Source organism: Carettochelys insculpta, chromosome 8 (assembly GCF_033958435.1).
Source record: "Carettochelys insculpta isolate YL-2023 chromosome 8, ASM3395843v1, whole genome shotgun sequence".
Taxonomy (NCBI): Eukaryota; Metazoa; Chordata; order Testudines; family Carettochelyidae; genus Carettochelys; species Carettochelys insculpta.
The window spans coordinates 72,965,738-72,983,019 of NC_134144.1; the positions used below are offsets into that span (position 1 = coordinate 72,965,738).

The window sequence follows — 17,282 nt, forward strand, 5'->3', positions numbered from 1 at the left end:
GCTGTGCCCACCCACCGACCGAGGGGGACAACCAAACCTAGGAAGACCCTGGGCGAGACGGGGCGTTTGACCCAAAGCGAGAGCAATGAACTCTTTTTAGTGGCTTCCGTGGGTTTGCAGCTGGCCCAGCATTCCCTCCCTCCCAGCAGCGCTCCCTCCACACGCTCTGATCTGATTTTATCCCTCATTAGGGTTTCGTGCCGCTGAAACCAGGCAACGAGACCAGCAGGGCCCTGGCAGGCGAATTTGGCTTTGAGGTGCCTGCGGCGGAAGCAGAAAAGCCAACGCGGCCCCATGGGATCCTCGATTCCCTTGCAGAGAAGGACGGGTGTGAACACGGACAGGTCCTTGAAGCTGCAGCGAAGCTTGGGACAATCGCAGCGGTTAAGCGCACTGTGGTGGTGCGGCCGGACGTTGCATTTAACCATGTCTAAATAGGTGCCAGCCTTTATCTATAAAAGCGAGATCAGCCCACTGAAAAAGCCCTGGGACATCAAGGTTGAAATGTCCTTCTTGGACAGGGGAGGATGAGATTTTGCACGCAGAGATGCCCGTGTGTGCCCTCCGGCAGGGCTCAGCTTTACTCTGCAGGCAACAGCTAAGTAAGTGCTCAGATAACAGAGTCCCATGGTCCCTTAAGGACGAACGGATTTATTTGGCCGAAGCTTGGGTGGGTCAAAACCACGTTGTGGTTTTGACCCACCCAAGCTTCGGCCAAATAAATCCGTTCGTCCTTAAGGGGCCACAGGATTTGATGCTTTTACAGACGAACACAGCTACCCCCCCAGGATGGCAAACGACCACCTAGAGCTCTGGAGAGAGCCCGGCCTTCGGCCTGCAACGTCCCGCTCTGGAGAGAAGATGCTGAGCCCACCTTTCTCTCGCAGGCTGGGGTGCCCCAGCCCAGCTCTGCGGGGACCCTGACTGGCCTCAGCGGAGCTCTCTCCTTGGAGGAACGACCTGGAGCAACGCCTCCGTGCAGTCCCCAAAAATCAGCTCCCTGCTGCAACCAGAGACTCCCCTCGCCCGCCAGGTTCACGTTCGCTGGGCTATTTTCCGCCCAGCCGGCTGAGCCGCTCTCCCAGCCGGCGCCGTGGGGGCTAGGAACAGCAACAGCTCAGGCACGCCCTGAGGGGCTGGGAGCTTGCCACCGGGAGGACACGTCCACAGGTTATGTCTGCATCACATAAATAAAGTACGTGAGCCAGGGGAAAGAAATAGAGGGATGGGGCTTGAATTAGCACCTGGCTCAGAAGCCGGGCCCTGCTGCTGGGAGAGGCATGGAGAAAGCATCCCCAGAATGCCCTTCTGGCACGGCCCGGGGGTATTTTTAAAGAGCAGGGCAAGGCCAAACTGGTCCTTGGTCCCTGGGAAGGGATGGAAGCAGCAAGCCGGCAGCAAGGCCAAGCCATGGTGACAAACAGCCCTGCTAGCTTGAGGCGGGAGCCAGGATGGGGCTCTGTGACCCCCGCGGCCCTTCCCAGGCTGATGGCCGAGATCCCCAGCTCCCTCCCCGGTGTGGCGGCCAGAGGGGAGACTCCAGGGGCCGCCAGCTCTGCCCTAAGAGATGCGGCGCTGCTGGCCCGTTTGGCTTCCTCAGGCAGCGGGGCGGGGTGGGGCATGCGGGATCCGTGACCCCGCAAGGGGTGCATCTCGGCAGGCTCCAAGCCCAGCCGAACATCCACCCTGCAGTTCTGAGCCCCGCTGCTCAAGCTGATTCACTCCCCCAGCTCTCTGCCGTGCCGCGCTGGGCCCAGGGCTGCGTGGCCACAGCCACTGCAGCTGCTTCCCAGCAGCCTTGTGGGGGCGGGGGGTAAAGTCACCACTTCCAGGGCAGGGGCTGGGAACTCGGATGCATTTCCATCCTCCCCAGCTCCCCATAAGGGCCCCAGGCAACTGGGCTGGAAGGGGTCAGCACAGCACAGGACAAAACTCAGCCTCGGGGTCCCCACTCTATGCAACCTCCACGATCCACCCAGTCCAAACTGACCGGGGAACTCCAGAGACAGAGACCGTCTGCTCTATGGAGCCCACCCCAGCCTCCAGTCTCCACTCGGCCCTGCTACTGGTAAAGCTGGGCGAGCTCCGAGTGGCGAAGCCAAATTATGTCCTGCCCTTTCCAACACGCTTTGGACACGCCGACCGCTCAGTCCCAGCAAACGTCTATGGGGTACAAATAACCAACTGCCGGCAGGTTAAGGGACTCACCCCGTGCTGCACGAGAAGTCAGTGTCAGAGCTGAGACTTGCACTCGGGCGTGACTCCCGCCTGTGCTTTACCCACTCGACAGCCCCTTCTAAGAGCACCTTGCTCCCAGACTGACGGAGCAGAGAGAGAAAAACCCTCCCGAATCCGCCTATGCCCCCCGCATGCGGCAGACACAGCCTGAAATCCTGGCTTACAGATCGCACTGGAGAGCACTGGGCCTAGGACCGAATACGGAGCATCCTTTGGGGTCTGACGGGGCAGGTTTAAAACAACTAAACACGCTGATCTGATTCCTGCTGATTTCCCCCCGCGCCCATCGCCACGCAAGGTGAGCACTCAGACCCTTGCCAGGGCGGCAGTAAAAGAACAGGATGTTCCAGGTCTCTGCCAGCTTTGCCCTGCCCCACCCGAATGCAGAGAGAAACCAGTCGAGGTTGTAGGCTAGGGGAGAGAGCTGCTGAGTGCCTGAGACAGACAGATGGACAGGCGGCGGGGTGAGAACCGATACCCAGCCACCTTTAAACACACTGCACAAGCCACCGGTCGGGGGACAGCAAATTGGGTTCTCAGCCGAAGCAGGGACAAGACGGCCCAGGGGAGAAGCCGGGATAGAACCACCTGGGGATGGCAGGAGGTGTTGATGCTTAGGTGAGCTCTGCATCCTCCCAAGACATCTTCCCAGTGTAAACGACTCGGCCAGCTGGGCTCTGACTCAGCAGCTGAATTGCACCGTTCCTGGTGGTCTCCAACGGCGCTGCCCTGCAGCGACAGTTAGGCCGGCTGGAAGGGGGGGACCGTGCGGCACTGCGAGGGGACAGGGAAGCCCGGGAACCAGGCTGGGCTCGTGGCAGGAGCGCCAGGCACTCAGCCCCGGCCTGACAGGGCTCCCGTTTCATCGCCTGCCCAGCTATGAGGGTCGGCCATGCCAAGGAGCCGTCCTGCCCTCGGCAGGGAAGTGATGAGATCTGCCTGGCTTGGCTCGAGGGTCTTGTTAAACAGCAAATGGGTGTCTCCCCCGCTCACAAACCCACTCGGCCCAATCCCTGAGGAAGCCCAGCCCAGCCCAGCCCCAGAGTCAGAACTCACCAGCCGGCTGGAAGGAGGACTCCCTGCAGAAGAGGAGGAAGGGGGTTAAATCCCTGGGAGAGGACAGCCCTGCTCTGCCTGTCTGCAGCGCTGCCTCTCCGCCGGTCAGGGCCGGGAGCTGGGTGTTTCCTGGCTCCCGGGATAAAACGCCGTCTGTAATTTCAGCCAGCTGGAACCCACGGACTGCCAGTCCTGCAGCTCTGGGATCTGAGCATGGCATCACCCGGCGGCCAGGCCAGCCGCCAAGAACTGCGCGGCCACCAGCCAGCGCACGCTTGTCCAGAGCCGGCGCAGAGCAGGGGGCGGAGGGAGGGAGCCGAGGCGGGCGGGCAGAGAGTGAAGAGAGAGAGGCGGAAAGTCAGAGGCAAGAGGAGGAAACCACACACAGACAGACCCCAAGGGGAGGTGATATCTCCACCCCACTTCCAGCCCCGGGTCTCGGAGAATGAGCCCACGCGAGGGGCGGCCGTGCTCCCCCTGCCACGGGACAAGCGCACGGGAAGTCCGGGGGCGGAGTGAGCGAGTGACATGGGGAGAAATTCACCCCAAACGGACCCCACTGAAGTCAACGGACGGAGGAGAACTCAGCCCGTGGAGCAGGAACAGAGGGAGAGAACAGACACACCGGCAGCCCGAGGGCTCAGCGAGGTAGACGGGTCAGAGCCGTGAATACGAACCATTTCCCAAGCCCTGTGCACTGTGTTATGAGCCCACTGCCTGGGCCTCTCTGTGGCCCAGCGCGCTAGCGGGGAGGGCTGCGGAGTGGCGGATCTGTAGGGGTGAGCCCGACACACGCCCAGGCTGCCAGCTCCCAGCGTGGGCAGAGACGTGCCAGCGAGCCAGGGCATGAGCTGTGGTGCCTGCCTAGCACACAGAGCTCGCTTGGGTCACCCTGGCCCCCAAGTGCTTCCTTCAGTTGCGACACATACTCCACCAAGAGTGGGGGTCTCTGGCAGGGACTGGGTTTTTGAAGGTGGGGTGTGAGGGTCTGATCCCCCTGGGTCGGCTGCAGGTGTTTCCCACTGTACTGCAGTAACCCCAGGTGTGTGCCTCAGTTTCCCCAGGCACAGCATCAGGGCACAGCGGGGAGGGCAGTTTGGGTGTGATGATGTCTCACAGGTAGCCAATGGCCATCCCTGCTCTTCGTAACCCAGGCAACCAGGTGACCCCTATCTTCCCCGGGAAACAGGACACAGGCAGGAGGAGGGCCCGGGCTGGTTTGAATTGGAACTGGGCTGGGGGGTGGGGCAGTCTGGTCTGGCTGGAGAGGGAGGAAGGGGACCAGGATCCCTGTCACGTACTGTGGGTGTCACCAGACCCTACACTTTCCATCTGCAGGCAGATGCTGTGCTTAGGGAAACTGAGGCACCCACCTGGTACAACTATGGGTGGGGGGAAACACATGCAACCTAATGAGGGAAATAAAATCCTCTCACCCCACTTCGGCACAGCCCTGGCTCAGGGACCCCTCTGGGCCTCTCTCCCAAAGCTGGACGGTACTGACGGTTTCTGGTCCCTGTGCTGACCAGTCTGTTCTGTGCTGCGTCCCTGTCGCCTGACCCCCGGCTGTTCCCCCTGCCAAATGACAGCCACGTCCGCCTGCGGGTCAGGGGGCGGGGATGGGGACCCCCCACTCCGGGACACCCATCCGGCCCACAACTACAATGGGGCCCTGAACTGAAATACAAATACGAAGTTACTCCAGCGAGAATCTGAAGTAACTCCGTTCCCATCCGGGGAGCGAGGGGATAAGTTCATCAGCTCAAGCCAGAGCTGACCCCCGCCCCCTGCTTTCCATTAGTGACCGATCTCACACGCCTCCTGAGTGTCAGCCCCATTCACATGTCTCCCGAAGCTGGGCTGTTTCTCCACCATGTATTCTCTGTACTCAGCCGGTGATGTGGCAACAGCCGGACAAACGCACACCTGGGGCCTCTGGTCTGGGGACCAGGCTGCAAACCTTGCACAGACAAAAGGGATACCTGCCATTCATCAGGAACTTTTATATTTTGGACTGCAGGTTGAATCTCTCTAATCCAGAATTCTCTCCTCCGGCAACGTCCATAGTCCGGCATGATTTTAGTTGCTGGATGATGGCTTTTCATGGGCACGGCCAAGTTCCCTGTGGTCCCAGAAAGTTTGTTGCCAGCCACCGGTCCAGGATCTCAGTGTTCTGTGTGGTTATTTAGCTGTAATTTACCCCAAATGTCTTCTAAGAGCCCAGCCAGCAGCAGGAGCCTTGGTAATGTGCTAGACAATATTGACCTCCTGTCGTCCAGCAAATTCTCTCAGCCAGTCAGGTCCTGAGGTTGCTGGACGAGAGAGGTTCAACCTGTATTCTGACACCCCGCTGAGAAATACCAAACAGTTACTATGGAGCATGTCTCGTGGGACTGGAATTTGGCTGGCACTCAGAAGGGTAAGAAGGTGGTAAGTCCAGCTTCCTGGGTATGGCTGGGCCAGTAAAACTGCAAGATGAGGTTTTACCAAAATCCTCTGTATTTCCGGCTACTATTCTGTACAAAATGGAGAGTCGATTTCCATCTGCTTAAGGGGTCCTGAGCAAAGACCTGCCTCAGGACGTTTTTATTCCAGCCGGGCCAGGCCGTGCAGCTCAAGTAACATCGGCCTTGAAAATCTCTCCCCAGCCTTCAGGAGGTTCGGAACACAAAGGCAGGCTCCCAGCCGCGCGAGCGCTCCGAGTTCAGCCCCTGTCAGGTGTGATGGGGTTCAGGGGTCCCCCTGCACTGCACCCCGCCCGCTGGCAGGAGAGACTCTCACTCAGCAGGCACAACAGCAGGTTTATTAGGCAACAGATGTCCAGTTTCTCACAGAAGCAACAGCATAGCCGCCAGAGACAGTCCTTCCAACCTGTCCTGGGGGGAAGACCCCGAGGGGTGCCCCTCTGGGGTGTAGCTTTCCCCCTCCTCAGGCTGGCTGCCTTCCCTCTCCCTTTTCCTCGCCTCTAACTGCCGCCCCCGATTCAAAACCCAGCTCAGCTCCTCCCTGCTCTTTGTTTAGGCAGAGGTGTTATCTGCCAGTTGTAGCCCCAGGGTCATCCTTAGCCACTGGGAGCTGCTGCTTGCCTCGGACATCCAGCCTGACTCACACATGCACCCCCCCCACTCCATCACATCAGTGTGATGGGGTTCTGGGGTCCCCCAAGCTCTGCACCCCGTCCGCAGGCAGGAGAGTCTCTCACTTAGCAGGAGAACAGCATCGTACAGAGGAGTTAGTACAGCAGGCAGAGACAGCCAGTCCCATCCATGTTGAGGAGAGGAGGCCCCGAGGGGCCCCCAGAGCTGGGGCCTGGCCCCCTCGTTTGTCTCGCTCTCCCTCAGCCCAGACCTGGAAAACTTTTTGCAGGTCTGTCTTGGCCACTAGTAGATGATGGGTTGGAATCGCTCCTTCCCTCCTTGAGCTGCGGCAGGCCACTCGGTTTAGAACTCCAGGCAGTCCAGGGTTCCCTGCCCTGATCCGGGCTCACCTCTGCAGGATTTTCCTTAACCCTCACCTCTGCCACTGCACATCCACGCTGCCTTGTCCAGCTTCTTTAATCTCGATTCGGTTTCCAGGTGCTGCCACTTCACAGTGGAGTTGCTCAGCGTGGTCGCAGGCTCTCAGACTGATGCCCTCTGCACCCCACGGTTCCTGGAAGAATCCCTTCAGTGTGCCAGGCTTCTTGCGGGTCACAAGCTGCCCGGGGTTAGGCCGTAGGCCCCTCCGCCCTCTGGGACCGACTCCAACAGACTCCCAGCGGAACCCCTTCTTCAGTGTGACACCCGCTCTCAAGGACCATGAGCGCACTGTCTTGGGAAGAACTCATTCAGCGTTAGCCTCCTCAGGGGTCACTTGTTCCTGGGGGTTGGGCTCTCAGCCCCTCCACCTTCTGGGACCGACTCCAACAGATTCCCAGGAGTAACCCCTCCTCGGGTGTGACACCCCCTCTCGAGGACCACAACCGCAGTTGCCTGGGTTTGGCCACAGGCCCCTCCGCCTTGGGGAACTGCACCTCACTGCCCTTCAGCACACCTGGGTCTCGCAGGCCCCACTTCTTCCAGGGCCCCGGTCACTTACTGCTGGATGCTCCATCCTCGGGGTGCAGAACATCCCACTTCTGACACCAGTGTGATGGGGTTCTGGGGTCCCCCAAGCTCTGCACCCCGTCCGCAGGCAGGAGAGTCTCTCACTTAGCAGGAGAACAGCGGGTTTATTAGCCGACAGGACACAGCATCGTACAGAGGAGTTAGTACAGCAGGCAGAGACAGCCAGTCCCATCCATGTTGAGGAGAGGAGGCCCCGAGGGGCCCCCAGAGCTGGGGCCTGGCCCCCTCCTTTGTCTCGCTCTCCCTCAGCCCAGACCTGGAAAACTTTTTGCAGGTCTGTCTTGGCCACTAGTAGATGATGGGTTGGAATCGCTCCTTCCCTCCTTGAGCTGCGGCAGGCCACTCGGTTTAGAACTCCATGCAGTCCAGGGTTCCCTGCCCTGATCCGGGCTCACCTCTGCAGGATTTTCCTTAACCCTCACCTCTGCCACTGCACATCCACGCTGCCTTGTCCAGCTTCTTTAATCTCGATTGGCTAGCAGCCAAGCTTAGCACCCCGCGATCCCCCAGGGCACCCCTTCCAAGCCCCATTGCAGCCAGAGGGGCTCTCCTGATGGCTCTTGCATTCAGGCAGGTTCCTGGTTCAAGGAAACCGACGGTGATAAGAATAACTACTATTGGGCAATAGCTGTGTTTAGGTGCCTTCTCCCCATGGTGCAGCAACTAGACAAGGCTGCGCCCTCGGTGCTCTGATCTAGCTGAACACGTGGAAAGCTCAGGCAAACAGGCTCTGTCTCGGTCCCTTAGCATTCGCCGTCTCGAGCCAGGACAGGGCTAGGAAAGGCTCCCTGGGTTAGACTGGAAGGCAGGGAACAGCTGGAGGGTGGCGATTCTGCAGAAGTTTCAGGCCGGCTCTTCTGGCAGCTGAGCCGGTTCAGGAGCCAGTGTCGCGTGGGCGATTCCAGAAGAGACTCGGGGTCACCTTCTCCATCATCCCAACGAGGCCCTTACACCGCAGTCAGAGCAGTGCCTGCAGCAGGCACCGACAGGCTCTGATCAGCCGCCCCAGGCCAGGTGACTAGAGACGACAGCATGTGCTGACTGCTCCGGTACTCAGACCAGGGTCCCAGGCAGGTCCGTACGGCCCCTGCTCCGGACATGTCACCGCCATCCCAAGCACGTCTTCCCGCGCTACAGGCCCAAACCCACGGCAGACCGACTCAAAGCTGCTAACACCCCCCGGTCACTGCTAACTAGACGCACGCCCCCCCGATTACCCCAGCCCACCCTGCACGCCTCGCCGTCCCGTCAGAGACCGTGCGCTGTGGCCAGGCCGGCTTCCACTCTGCAGATGCTGCCAAGATCTCCCAGGGAGCCCCCTGCGCGGCCGGGGGAAAGCTCTGCCGTCAACATCATACAACCACCTCCCCGAGCAGCGGTAGCGAAGTCAGCGGGGGACACGGCACTCTGCACACAAGGGCTCACATCGGCAACCCTTATGTCCCGGGGGGGTGCGTTTTTGCACCCCGGGGCCGTAAGCAGCAGGGCAGACCTGGCTTACGTCAAAGGCAGGGAGCCGGCCTGGGTCCCGCAGCCCATCCGCAACACACACCGTGGAGAGGGAGGGTGTAACCTGCACACCCCCCGACCACCGCCACCCCGGTCACAGCATGCTGCTGGCTGCCCCGGCGGGCTGGGACCAGCTCCTGCTGGTGCATGGCCATGCTGGTCCCAGCACGGCTCTGTGTCCCTCTGGGGGACAGGCCCTTAGGAAGACGCTACAGCCGCTGCCTCCAGCCAGTGCCCGTCGTGCAGCCCAGCCCCAGGCCCAGACCCCAGGCAGGAGTAATTCTGCATACACACCACTCCAGAGATCGTAACCCCCAGCGCTGGCTTCGGGCCCTCGCCAGCAGCCAGGAGATCCGGGCCGGAGTGCAGATCCCCTCTCGCTCTGGCCGAACCTCACCGGTCCATTGCCAACACCTCTCAGACCCGACCTGCCAGCAGCGCCCCTCCCCATACAGCACCACCCCCAGCGACCCCCAGCAACCCCTCTGACGCCCCCGATCCCCTTCGCTCAACAGCAAAGCACTGTGCGCAGCGGGGGCTTTACACCCTTTGCCTTGCACACCCGCGCCTGCCGCTGGGCCCTTTCATACCATCCCCGCCCTTAGCTTCTCCCCTCCTGCCCCCTGTTCCCACGGGTAACTTCCCAGCCTCCACCCTGCGAGCCCCAGACGCAGTGAACTGCGCTGCAGGCCAGCTGCAGGGATGGGTCTCGGCGCAGGGTGGGGAGACCACCCAAGCGTCCGGACACAGAGTTCCCAAGGCCGCGGGCCAGCGTGCCCAGCACCACCTCACTAAGGAACGCGACGAGATCCAGCCATCCCCAGGCTGGTGGGCTGCAGGGGCAGAGCTGGGCCCGGTGGGCTGCAGACCCAGCCCACCGCTGCTCCAGGCTGCCGTAAAGACGAGCCCCGGGCGGCAGGCGGGGGGCAGCAAACCAGAGGCAGCGCTCGCAGCTGTTCCTCAGGTGGGGAGTGCGCAGGTCTCCTGCAGATGTGGGAGCCCAACGCGCGTCAAAGGCAGTCGATCCACATCACCAGCGCCCCAGGCCGGGCACACGCGAGTGCAGCCCGCCCAAGAGAGCGGCTGTAGCAGAGGCTGGGGAGAGCAGGGCCAGGAGGAGGCTGCTCTGGCCTCCCTGGCCAGCCGTGGGGCTGGGTGAGCGCTGGCGGGGCCACGCACCTCCAGGAGCAGGGTGAAGGCGTGCCAGGGCCGTGGCCCCGCCATACTGTGCAGCCGGGCAGCCGGAGCGTCCTGCCGGCTCCCCCGGCGCGCGGCAGGGCTGGGGTGTCGAGGCCGCCTGACGGGCTGCTAAAGTGGGGCCCGGAAGTCAGGGGGCTCCCACCTCCTTGGCGTGGCTTGGGGAGTGCAGCCGTGGCTTTCCCTGGGGTGCTCCACCCTCGCTCCGTCTCAAGACCCTGCCCCTGCTCTGCCCTTTCCCGCCAGCGCCCCCACGCCGCCTCTTCCTGCCCCTCCCCACCCCACTCAGCCCCTCCTCAAGGCCCCCGCACACCCACTGCTCTTTGCCCTCCCTACCCGCCTCTCCGAGCTGCCAAACAGCCTGGCCGGTGGGCGCAGGCACCCCAACGGAGCAGCCCCCACCAGAGAGGAGAGCCAGGTGGGGACTGGGGCTGGAAGTCAGGACTCCCGGGTTCCTGCCTTAACTCCCCCACTGGTGCAAGGGGGGCAGCTCACTGCCTGGAAACCTGCTGGTCTCGGTGCCTCGGGTTGGCCCGCACGTCCCTCCGGAGGCAGTGAAACCAGTTCCAACTTCAGGCTGGCTGTGACCCTCTCGACCCGCTGTGGGAAGCCATCTCCTTCCAGAGCGGACCTCTACCCAGCTTCCCACCTGCAACGGAGGTGAAGCCGCAGCACATGCCAGGCCTCGCATCACCGTGGAGCCAGAGAGACAGAACAGCCTGGCAGGAGCTGGGTCCCGGATGGGCCCTCCTGCAGGCAGCCAGCTGTTATACTCCGTACCACGGGATGGCTCAGGCCCGACTGAGATCGCTGCCCCATGGGAGAGGGGTGCTGCGCAGGCATATAGCCGGACACAGCTCCTGTTTCCAGGCTGAACAGATAAGGCAGAGAAAGGGTGGGAGACAGAAAAGAGAATTTCCCCCTTTTTAGAGGGGGAAACTGAGGCACGGAAGAGCTGGTTCTAATCCCCACGCCCTACCCTAGGCGGCAGGGTCCTATGGCCAAAGAGCTTGCGCATGCCAGCAATCTCTGGTAGCTGGAGTGGCCCCTGGGGGGCCGTTAGGGTTGGGGTGCCCTGCCTTCCGCCCAGAGCTGAACTGGCAGCCACCCAGACCCAGGAAGGGACCCAGGAAGAAAGCAGGCTCAGGGGATACGTCCCCACTTAGAATCATAGAATCTGAGGGCTGGAAGGGACCTCAGGAGCTCATCGAGTCCAGCCCCCTGCCCAAAGCAGGGTCAACCCCCACCAAGTCATCCCAGCCAGGCCCTTGTCCAGCCGGGACTTAAAAACCTCTAGGGATGGAGAATCCATCACTTCTCTAGGCAACGCATTCCAGTGCTTCACCACCCGCCTGGGGAAAGAGTTTCCCTTAAGTCCTTTCCTCCCACGCCCCATGTGCGCGCGCACACACACGCACACACACGCGCGTGCACACACACACAGACGCGCGTGCGCACACGGACACACACAGACACGCGTGCACAGATGCACACACACGCACGCACGCACACACAGATGCGCGTGCGCGCACACACGCACACACATGCACATGAATCCCCTGCAGATTGGAACTCCTCGTTAAAACAAATACTTGCAGCGGTGCAGCTTAGCAGCCGGCCAGCAAGAGGAGGACACCCCTACCCCACCCTGGCCTTCCCAGTCCCCACTGCAACATGCCGTGACCTCCCCTGCAAACCGGCCTGCGGAGGAGGCAGGAGGGTGATTTATGGCTGCGTCGGTGCTTAGCCCAGTGAGACAAAGGCTACTCGAGATGGACTGGGGGCAGGTCCCTGGCCTGGGCTGTGACGACACAGGCGCAGCCGGAAAACCATGTGTAAACAGCCTTGTTGGAGCCCACCCATGGGCCGAGCCCCACAGACCCCACGACAGGGATCTTATAATTCACACGCTCACAAACGCCTCCCCCCGCCACTAGAGCCACATGGCCCCACCGTGCTCACAGGGGATGCCTGCGGAAAAGCCCTTTGCAGTCATCGACAGTGAGGACGGAGGTGCTGGGGTCAGGCACCCAGCTGGCAGGGCCAGCGTGGAGGGGGCGGAGCCTGGATTAACCCCACCCCCATGGTGCTGGCCCCACCCACGCCAGCTCCGCCCTGCTGCACCTTGCTCCTCCCTTCCATCCATGGGACGTTGGGGCAGCTGCTGGGGGGCCCGGAGCCGCTGTCCCAGTGCAGGATGGCCCCACCGGCTGGCGTAAAGCCGCATTGCTCCACTGCTGCTCCTGCAGCCAGCTGCCCTGCTGGTGTACACAGGCACCGTCCCGTTAGCTTTGGAGGCAGCGCTGCCGAGGATCTGGCCCAGGTTAAACAGCCCCAGTCCAGACCAGCTCAGCAACTGCCACCACCTTTAAAAGGCTCCTCGGAAACAAGCGGCTGGTGCAGAGACCGGCCGACAGGCAGCGACGCCCCTGCCTCCGTCGCCAGGGAGGAACGCGGGTGCCCAAACCGGCCCCCCACTGCCTCCTTCAGCCCCTGCTCTCCCTCCCTTGGCGTGCGCTCAAAGCTGCTTTTCCTGGGGCTCTGCAGTCCCCCTAGAGGGGAACGGCCCCGCTCAGGCCTCGCTGGTGCCATGTTTATTGCGCACCCCTGCCCAGCCTATGAAACGCCCGCTAAGCCACTGCTCCAGCACACCCTGGGGTTGCTTCTCCACCCAACCCGGAATCCCCTTCCCGCCTGGCTCCCCACACCATGCTGCAGGGATGGCTTTAAGCCTGCAGTGCCCCAGGGCTGGATCTGGAGCTCTACACCACAAGAAAAAGGAGACCCACGCAAGCAGGGCAAAGCGGCCAGGCCGGCCAAGGTCTGAGCCCTTCCCTGGCACGCGCTGGGAGCAGTCAGCAACACGGAGCCGGTACCACTGCCAAGGGGTCGCTGCTGCCTTCATGCCACACCGCCCAGCCGTTTTACACGCCTGATTCCTGGTTTCTGCCCAGGGACTGGGGCTGCTCCCTGGCAGCGCTGCCCACTGGTGCCGCTGGTGGCAAAGTGCCAGCCCCCAGCTGCTGGGCAAGAGGAGAGTACTGAGGAGTGAATGCGCCTGACAGCCCAGGGAGGGCACTTCGGAGAACACGGCTCTTCTCCTTGGGCCAGAAAGTCGTTGAATCCCCCTTTCTGTGGTTTCCAGCTGCTCATGCCACTGCCTGGCACTGCTACCATAGCGGTCATATCAGGGGCAGCGCCAATGGGTGCAGGCAGAGAGCTACTGGATTCCAGCTACCCTCAGCTGGGGTAACAGCCCCTGAGGGTGCAAGGCAGGACGTGCAATTTAGAGCAGCCCCGAGGCTGCTCTGAGATCTGCAAGTCAGGGCCAGCCTAGAACTGCCCTCGGAACCAGGGAGCTGGTTCCATTATCAGCTCCCCCTCCAGCTGTGCCCAGGCAAGGATCCGACCCTTCCTGGCCGAGCCTTCCCGGCAAGCAGAGACGCTGGGGGTCACAATGGAAAAACGGCTGCAGCTGAGTGCCTGGGGTGACTCTCTGGCCCCAGGGCTAATGTGATCCGAGCACACAAAGCAGAGGACTCTCCAGCAGGCACAGAGAGGTTATTTTTTCACTGTGTTTGACACTGAGTCGACCACCGCTAGGCTCCTCTGTCCTGGTCTGGTGCCCCAGGAAGGAGGAGGGGGGGAAGTGGAGAGAGGTCAGAGAACAGCCACTGGACCAAAGGAAGGAACGGACAACCTGCCTTCCGGCGAGAGCACCGGGGAGCTCATGTCATGGACCTTTGCCAAGAGCAGGGAACAGGGTGACCTGGGCGCAGGAGTTCTCAGGCCTGTGCTGGGGGGTGGGACTGGACCCACACAACACTTTCTTTGGGCCTTGGGGTCTGCCACCCCCCTAGGGACACGTGACGTCTGCGGTGCTCGGGTCCAGGGTGAGAGACAGAGCTGGACGAGCCCCATCCCAAGGTGCTCACCTGTCCCTGGTGGGGCCGCACGCGGGTTTTACATCCCCAGCAGCGCGCGAGCGGCCAGCGCGGCGGTGGTAGAGAGCAGCCGGGCGGCGAGCGACCAAGTGCTGCTCAGGATGGGCGGTGAACCCTGCAGAGGCGGCCCTGTGCGCTGGGTCTGCCCTGGCCGAGGGCAGCTACTGTGAGTGGGGCGCACAGCAAGGGAAGGGATATTTGGGCTGCTGGACTTAAGAACCTGGGAGGAAGCGGACACTGCCCAGCCTACCTGGGGTGGGACTTTTGCTTGTGGTTCTGTCTATGAGCTGTCTTTATGGGTGTTTCCCCAAATCAGTGCCAGGTTACTTCCCTCCCTGTTTTTTTAAAGGTCCCTTGTCTCCACTGGGGCTTTTTTTGCCCCAGAAAAAAAACTTTTATCCAGACAAACAAAAAAACCTAGTGCATCCCCACAGCAAAGCTGGTTCTTCTAGGATAACCGGGCATTTAACTCCAGCAAATCAAAGGAGTTTTGCAACACACACACACACACACCCCCGGCAACTTTTGATTTCAAAACTGACTCCGGGTGCACTCAGCAGAGGGAATTGCGACTTACTCGGCCTCCAGGGAGGCAGCCCATCCTTGCTTGTTTGGACACTGGGCTGCCTCGTGCCACCGCTCCCTTGCGAAACGCTCAGGCAGTGCGCACGGAACGTGCAGTGTAGAAACAGCCGCAGACTCTGGGCTTGTGAGTGAGAATTCTCCCCTCTCCGAGGTGCCCGGGGGGGCGGTGAATTTCCCCGGTTACTGGGTGGGGGCTTGAGCCAGTTTTGTGTTGGGTGGCTGGAGAGGGACCCCTAGAACTTACAGCCGGCACTGGCTGATGCTGGCCCCGCCTGCAGCACCGGTGTTGGGGCACAAGGGATCACGCTGGATAAGACAGAGAACAACAAGAAGTCTTGTGGTGCCTTATAGACTAACAGATATTCTGGGGAGGACGGTCTCCTCCCCCCGCTGGGCTCACCTGGCCATGTCTAGAGGCCTGGCAGTTCCAGGGTGCCCATCTCCTGGGAGGTCTCTCTGCTCAGCTGGGGACAGGCACTGCTGGCACAGCTTCCAGCTGTTGTCAGCCTGAACTCTGTGCCAGCTGTGCCTCCACAGGGCGAGGGGGCCAGGCGAGCGGTCAGCCTTCCTCGGGGGCCATGCACAGGCTGTGCTCTTTCTGCAGGAGGGCTCCTTCCTCTGTGCGGCAGCCTGGCAGGAATGTGAACCGGGGGGGGACCCCAGCCGACAATGCAGCATCTGGGCAGAACACTCCTGTAGCAAATCCCATTGTCATCCCCTAGCCGGAAGGCTCCCCTCCGCCCGGCCGAGTGCTCGCAGGCCGTCTGCAGCAAGAGGCAGAGAAGATCTGCCTCGGGAAGGAAAAAGGAACGCCCGGCACACGGCACCGGGTGCCTCCCTCCCTGCCTCAGCTCTTGCGAGCGCAGCGAAATGTTCTCTCGGAGCTGCTGAGAAGGTAAATGGCTTGTGAAGCCATCAGCTAGCCGGGGGGACCGGATAGAAATACGTACTGAGATACAGAGATCACCTGTTGCTGTAATGGCTCTGCCCGGCCACATGGGCAGAACTGTGAGGATAAAATATCCCAAAGCAGGAGACAGCAACCCCCGGCACGGGTGCCAAGCACGGCACAGAAGCAGATTTTTATCGGCGCACGAGGCGGGAGCTCAGCCCTCCCCCATGCAGCCCGGAGCTAGCTCAAAGCCAGGCCGCCTGTGGACTAAGAAAACCCCGGCGAACGCTGCAGCCCACCACCTACCCGGTAACGCTCGGCCTCTTTGGGTATTTCTGAAAGAAGGTGCGATAAGAGCTCTTCGGGACTTTAAAAAGCATCCCCGGCACTCGGTCCGCACACAGAGCTCACTGCAAAGGCTGCTGCCCCCTGAGCTGAAGGTGGCGAGTGGCTCCTGCAGCAATGGAGGTGTTTCGGAATTCAGAACGACCATGGCGAGTTGCGGCTTTGCTCTGAAACGAGCCCAGAGACAAGTGCCACGTACCTCACTCGGGGAGGAAAAAGCCCAGGCCTGGCGACACCGCGGGGAAGGACTGGCTCGCCAGCCGGGCTGCCGGAAAGGACCCAGGGCTACTGGCCTGAAACCGGCCCGAGAGCGGCTAAGCGTGCTCTGGGTGCCTAAACAGGAGTGTGTGTGAGAGAGAGTGAGAGAGTCGGGCTGGATGTGTATGTGACAGGCTCCGGAACTGCAACCTAAGCTGGCAGGTAACACATGGACACCTGGAGGGTTTTAAGTCCCGGCTGGACAAGGTCCTGGCTGGGATGACTTAGTGGGGGTTGATCCTGCTTGAAGCAGGGGGTTAGACCAGATGACCTCCTGAGGTCCCCTCCAGCCCCGGGATTCTATGAGTCTGTGAACCAGCCCCGAGCCAGACACTCCTTCTTCCGAGAAAATCCTGCCTGGCACGGAGCTGGGCTCGCTTCCCAGCCCTGACACGCTCTCCCTGGGGCCAGGGGCTCAGGGGCCATTTCCAAAGGTATTTAGGCACCTAACAATGGGCATTGGGCCCCTCAGTCCGGTCCTTAGTCTCTTGCGCTCTGTACAGAGGCCTCCTGGCAGGGGCATAAGAGCTGCACGTTGCAGGCTGTGAGGTGCTCCGACCCCGGCGTGACGCAGGGTCAGTCCCCAGACACCCCTGGTCTGGCGCCGGGTGAGTCTCCCCTCCGGCTGCTGCCCCCTGCCTTGGACCTCTGGGACCCCCCCGGGACCCCCACGGTGCAACTAATCCCCGGCCGGCCCCTCATGCTCTCGGCCGCGTGCAGGGAGAGACCCCAGAGCCAAAACACCCCCGGCCTGCTCCTCGGCTGCTCCCTGCCCCAGCGTTCCCTGGGAGATTCAGCTGCTGCCCAGCTGGTTAGCCGAGCGCCCCCAGCCAGCAGCCTGGGTGTCTCCGGGTGGTGGACATCCGCACATAACAAAATGTATTCCGCCCATGGCTGGCTACATTGGAAGGAACGCTGCCCTGCCCCTCTCCGGACTGCGCTCTAGCAAACAACTGCCGGATTGTCTGCACACTCCCCTGCAGCTCCCCCAGGCGGTAGCCGTACTTCCGCACGGCCGCTACGCTCCTTCGGGGATGTTGTGCCCCGGCAGGGAGGCGACATGCAGCCGACCCTCCGCCTCGCATGCCAACCTCGCCCTCCACCGGCCTGCTGCTTGGAGCGCCACCTCTGCCCGGGGCGAAGCCAGCAGCA

The 17,282-nt window shown here is 61.8% G+C and overlaps 1 protein-coding gene across 14 annotated transcripts in view; it reads right to left on the reverse strand.

Moving 5' to 3' along the window:
- The window catches only part of TNS1 (tensin 1), a 245,809-nt gene that overhangs the window by 69,293 nt on the left and 159,234 nt on the right, over positions 1-17,282 (reverse strand). The window contains exon 1 of one of the 14 annotated variants that reach the window (XM_075001461.1): positions 3,295-3,517. The exons of the other annotated variants lie outside the window; for them this stretch is intronic. Within the exon in view, the coding sequence (XP_074857562.1) occupies positions 3,295-3,514 (220 nt within the window). The 5' untranslated portion in view covers positions 3,515-3,517. Of the gene's footprint in view, positions 1-3,294; positions 3,518-17,282 lie in introns of those variants that run through there. 14 annotated transcript variants of the gene reach the window in all.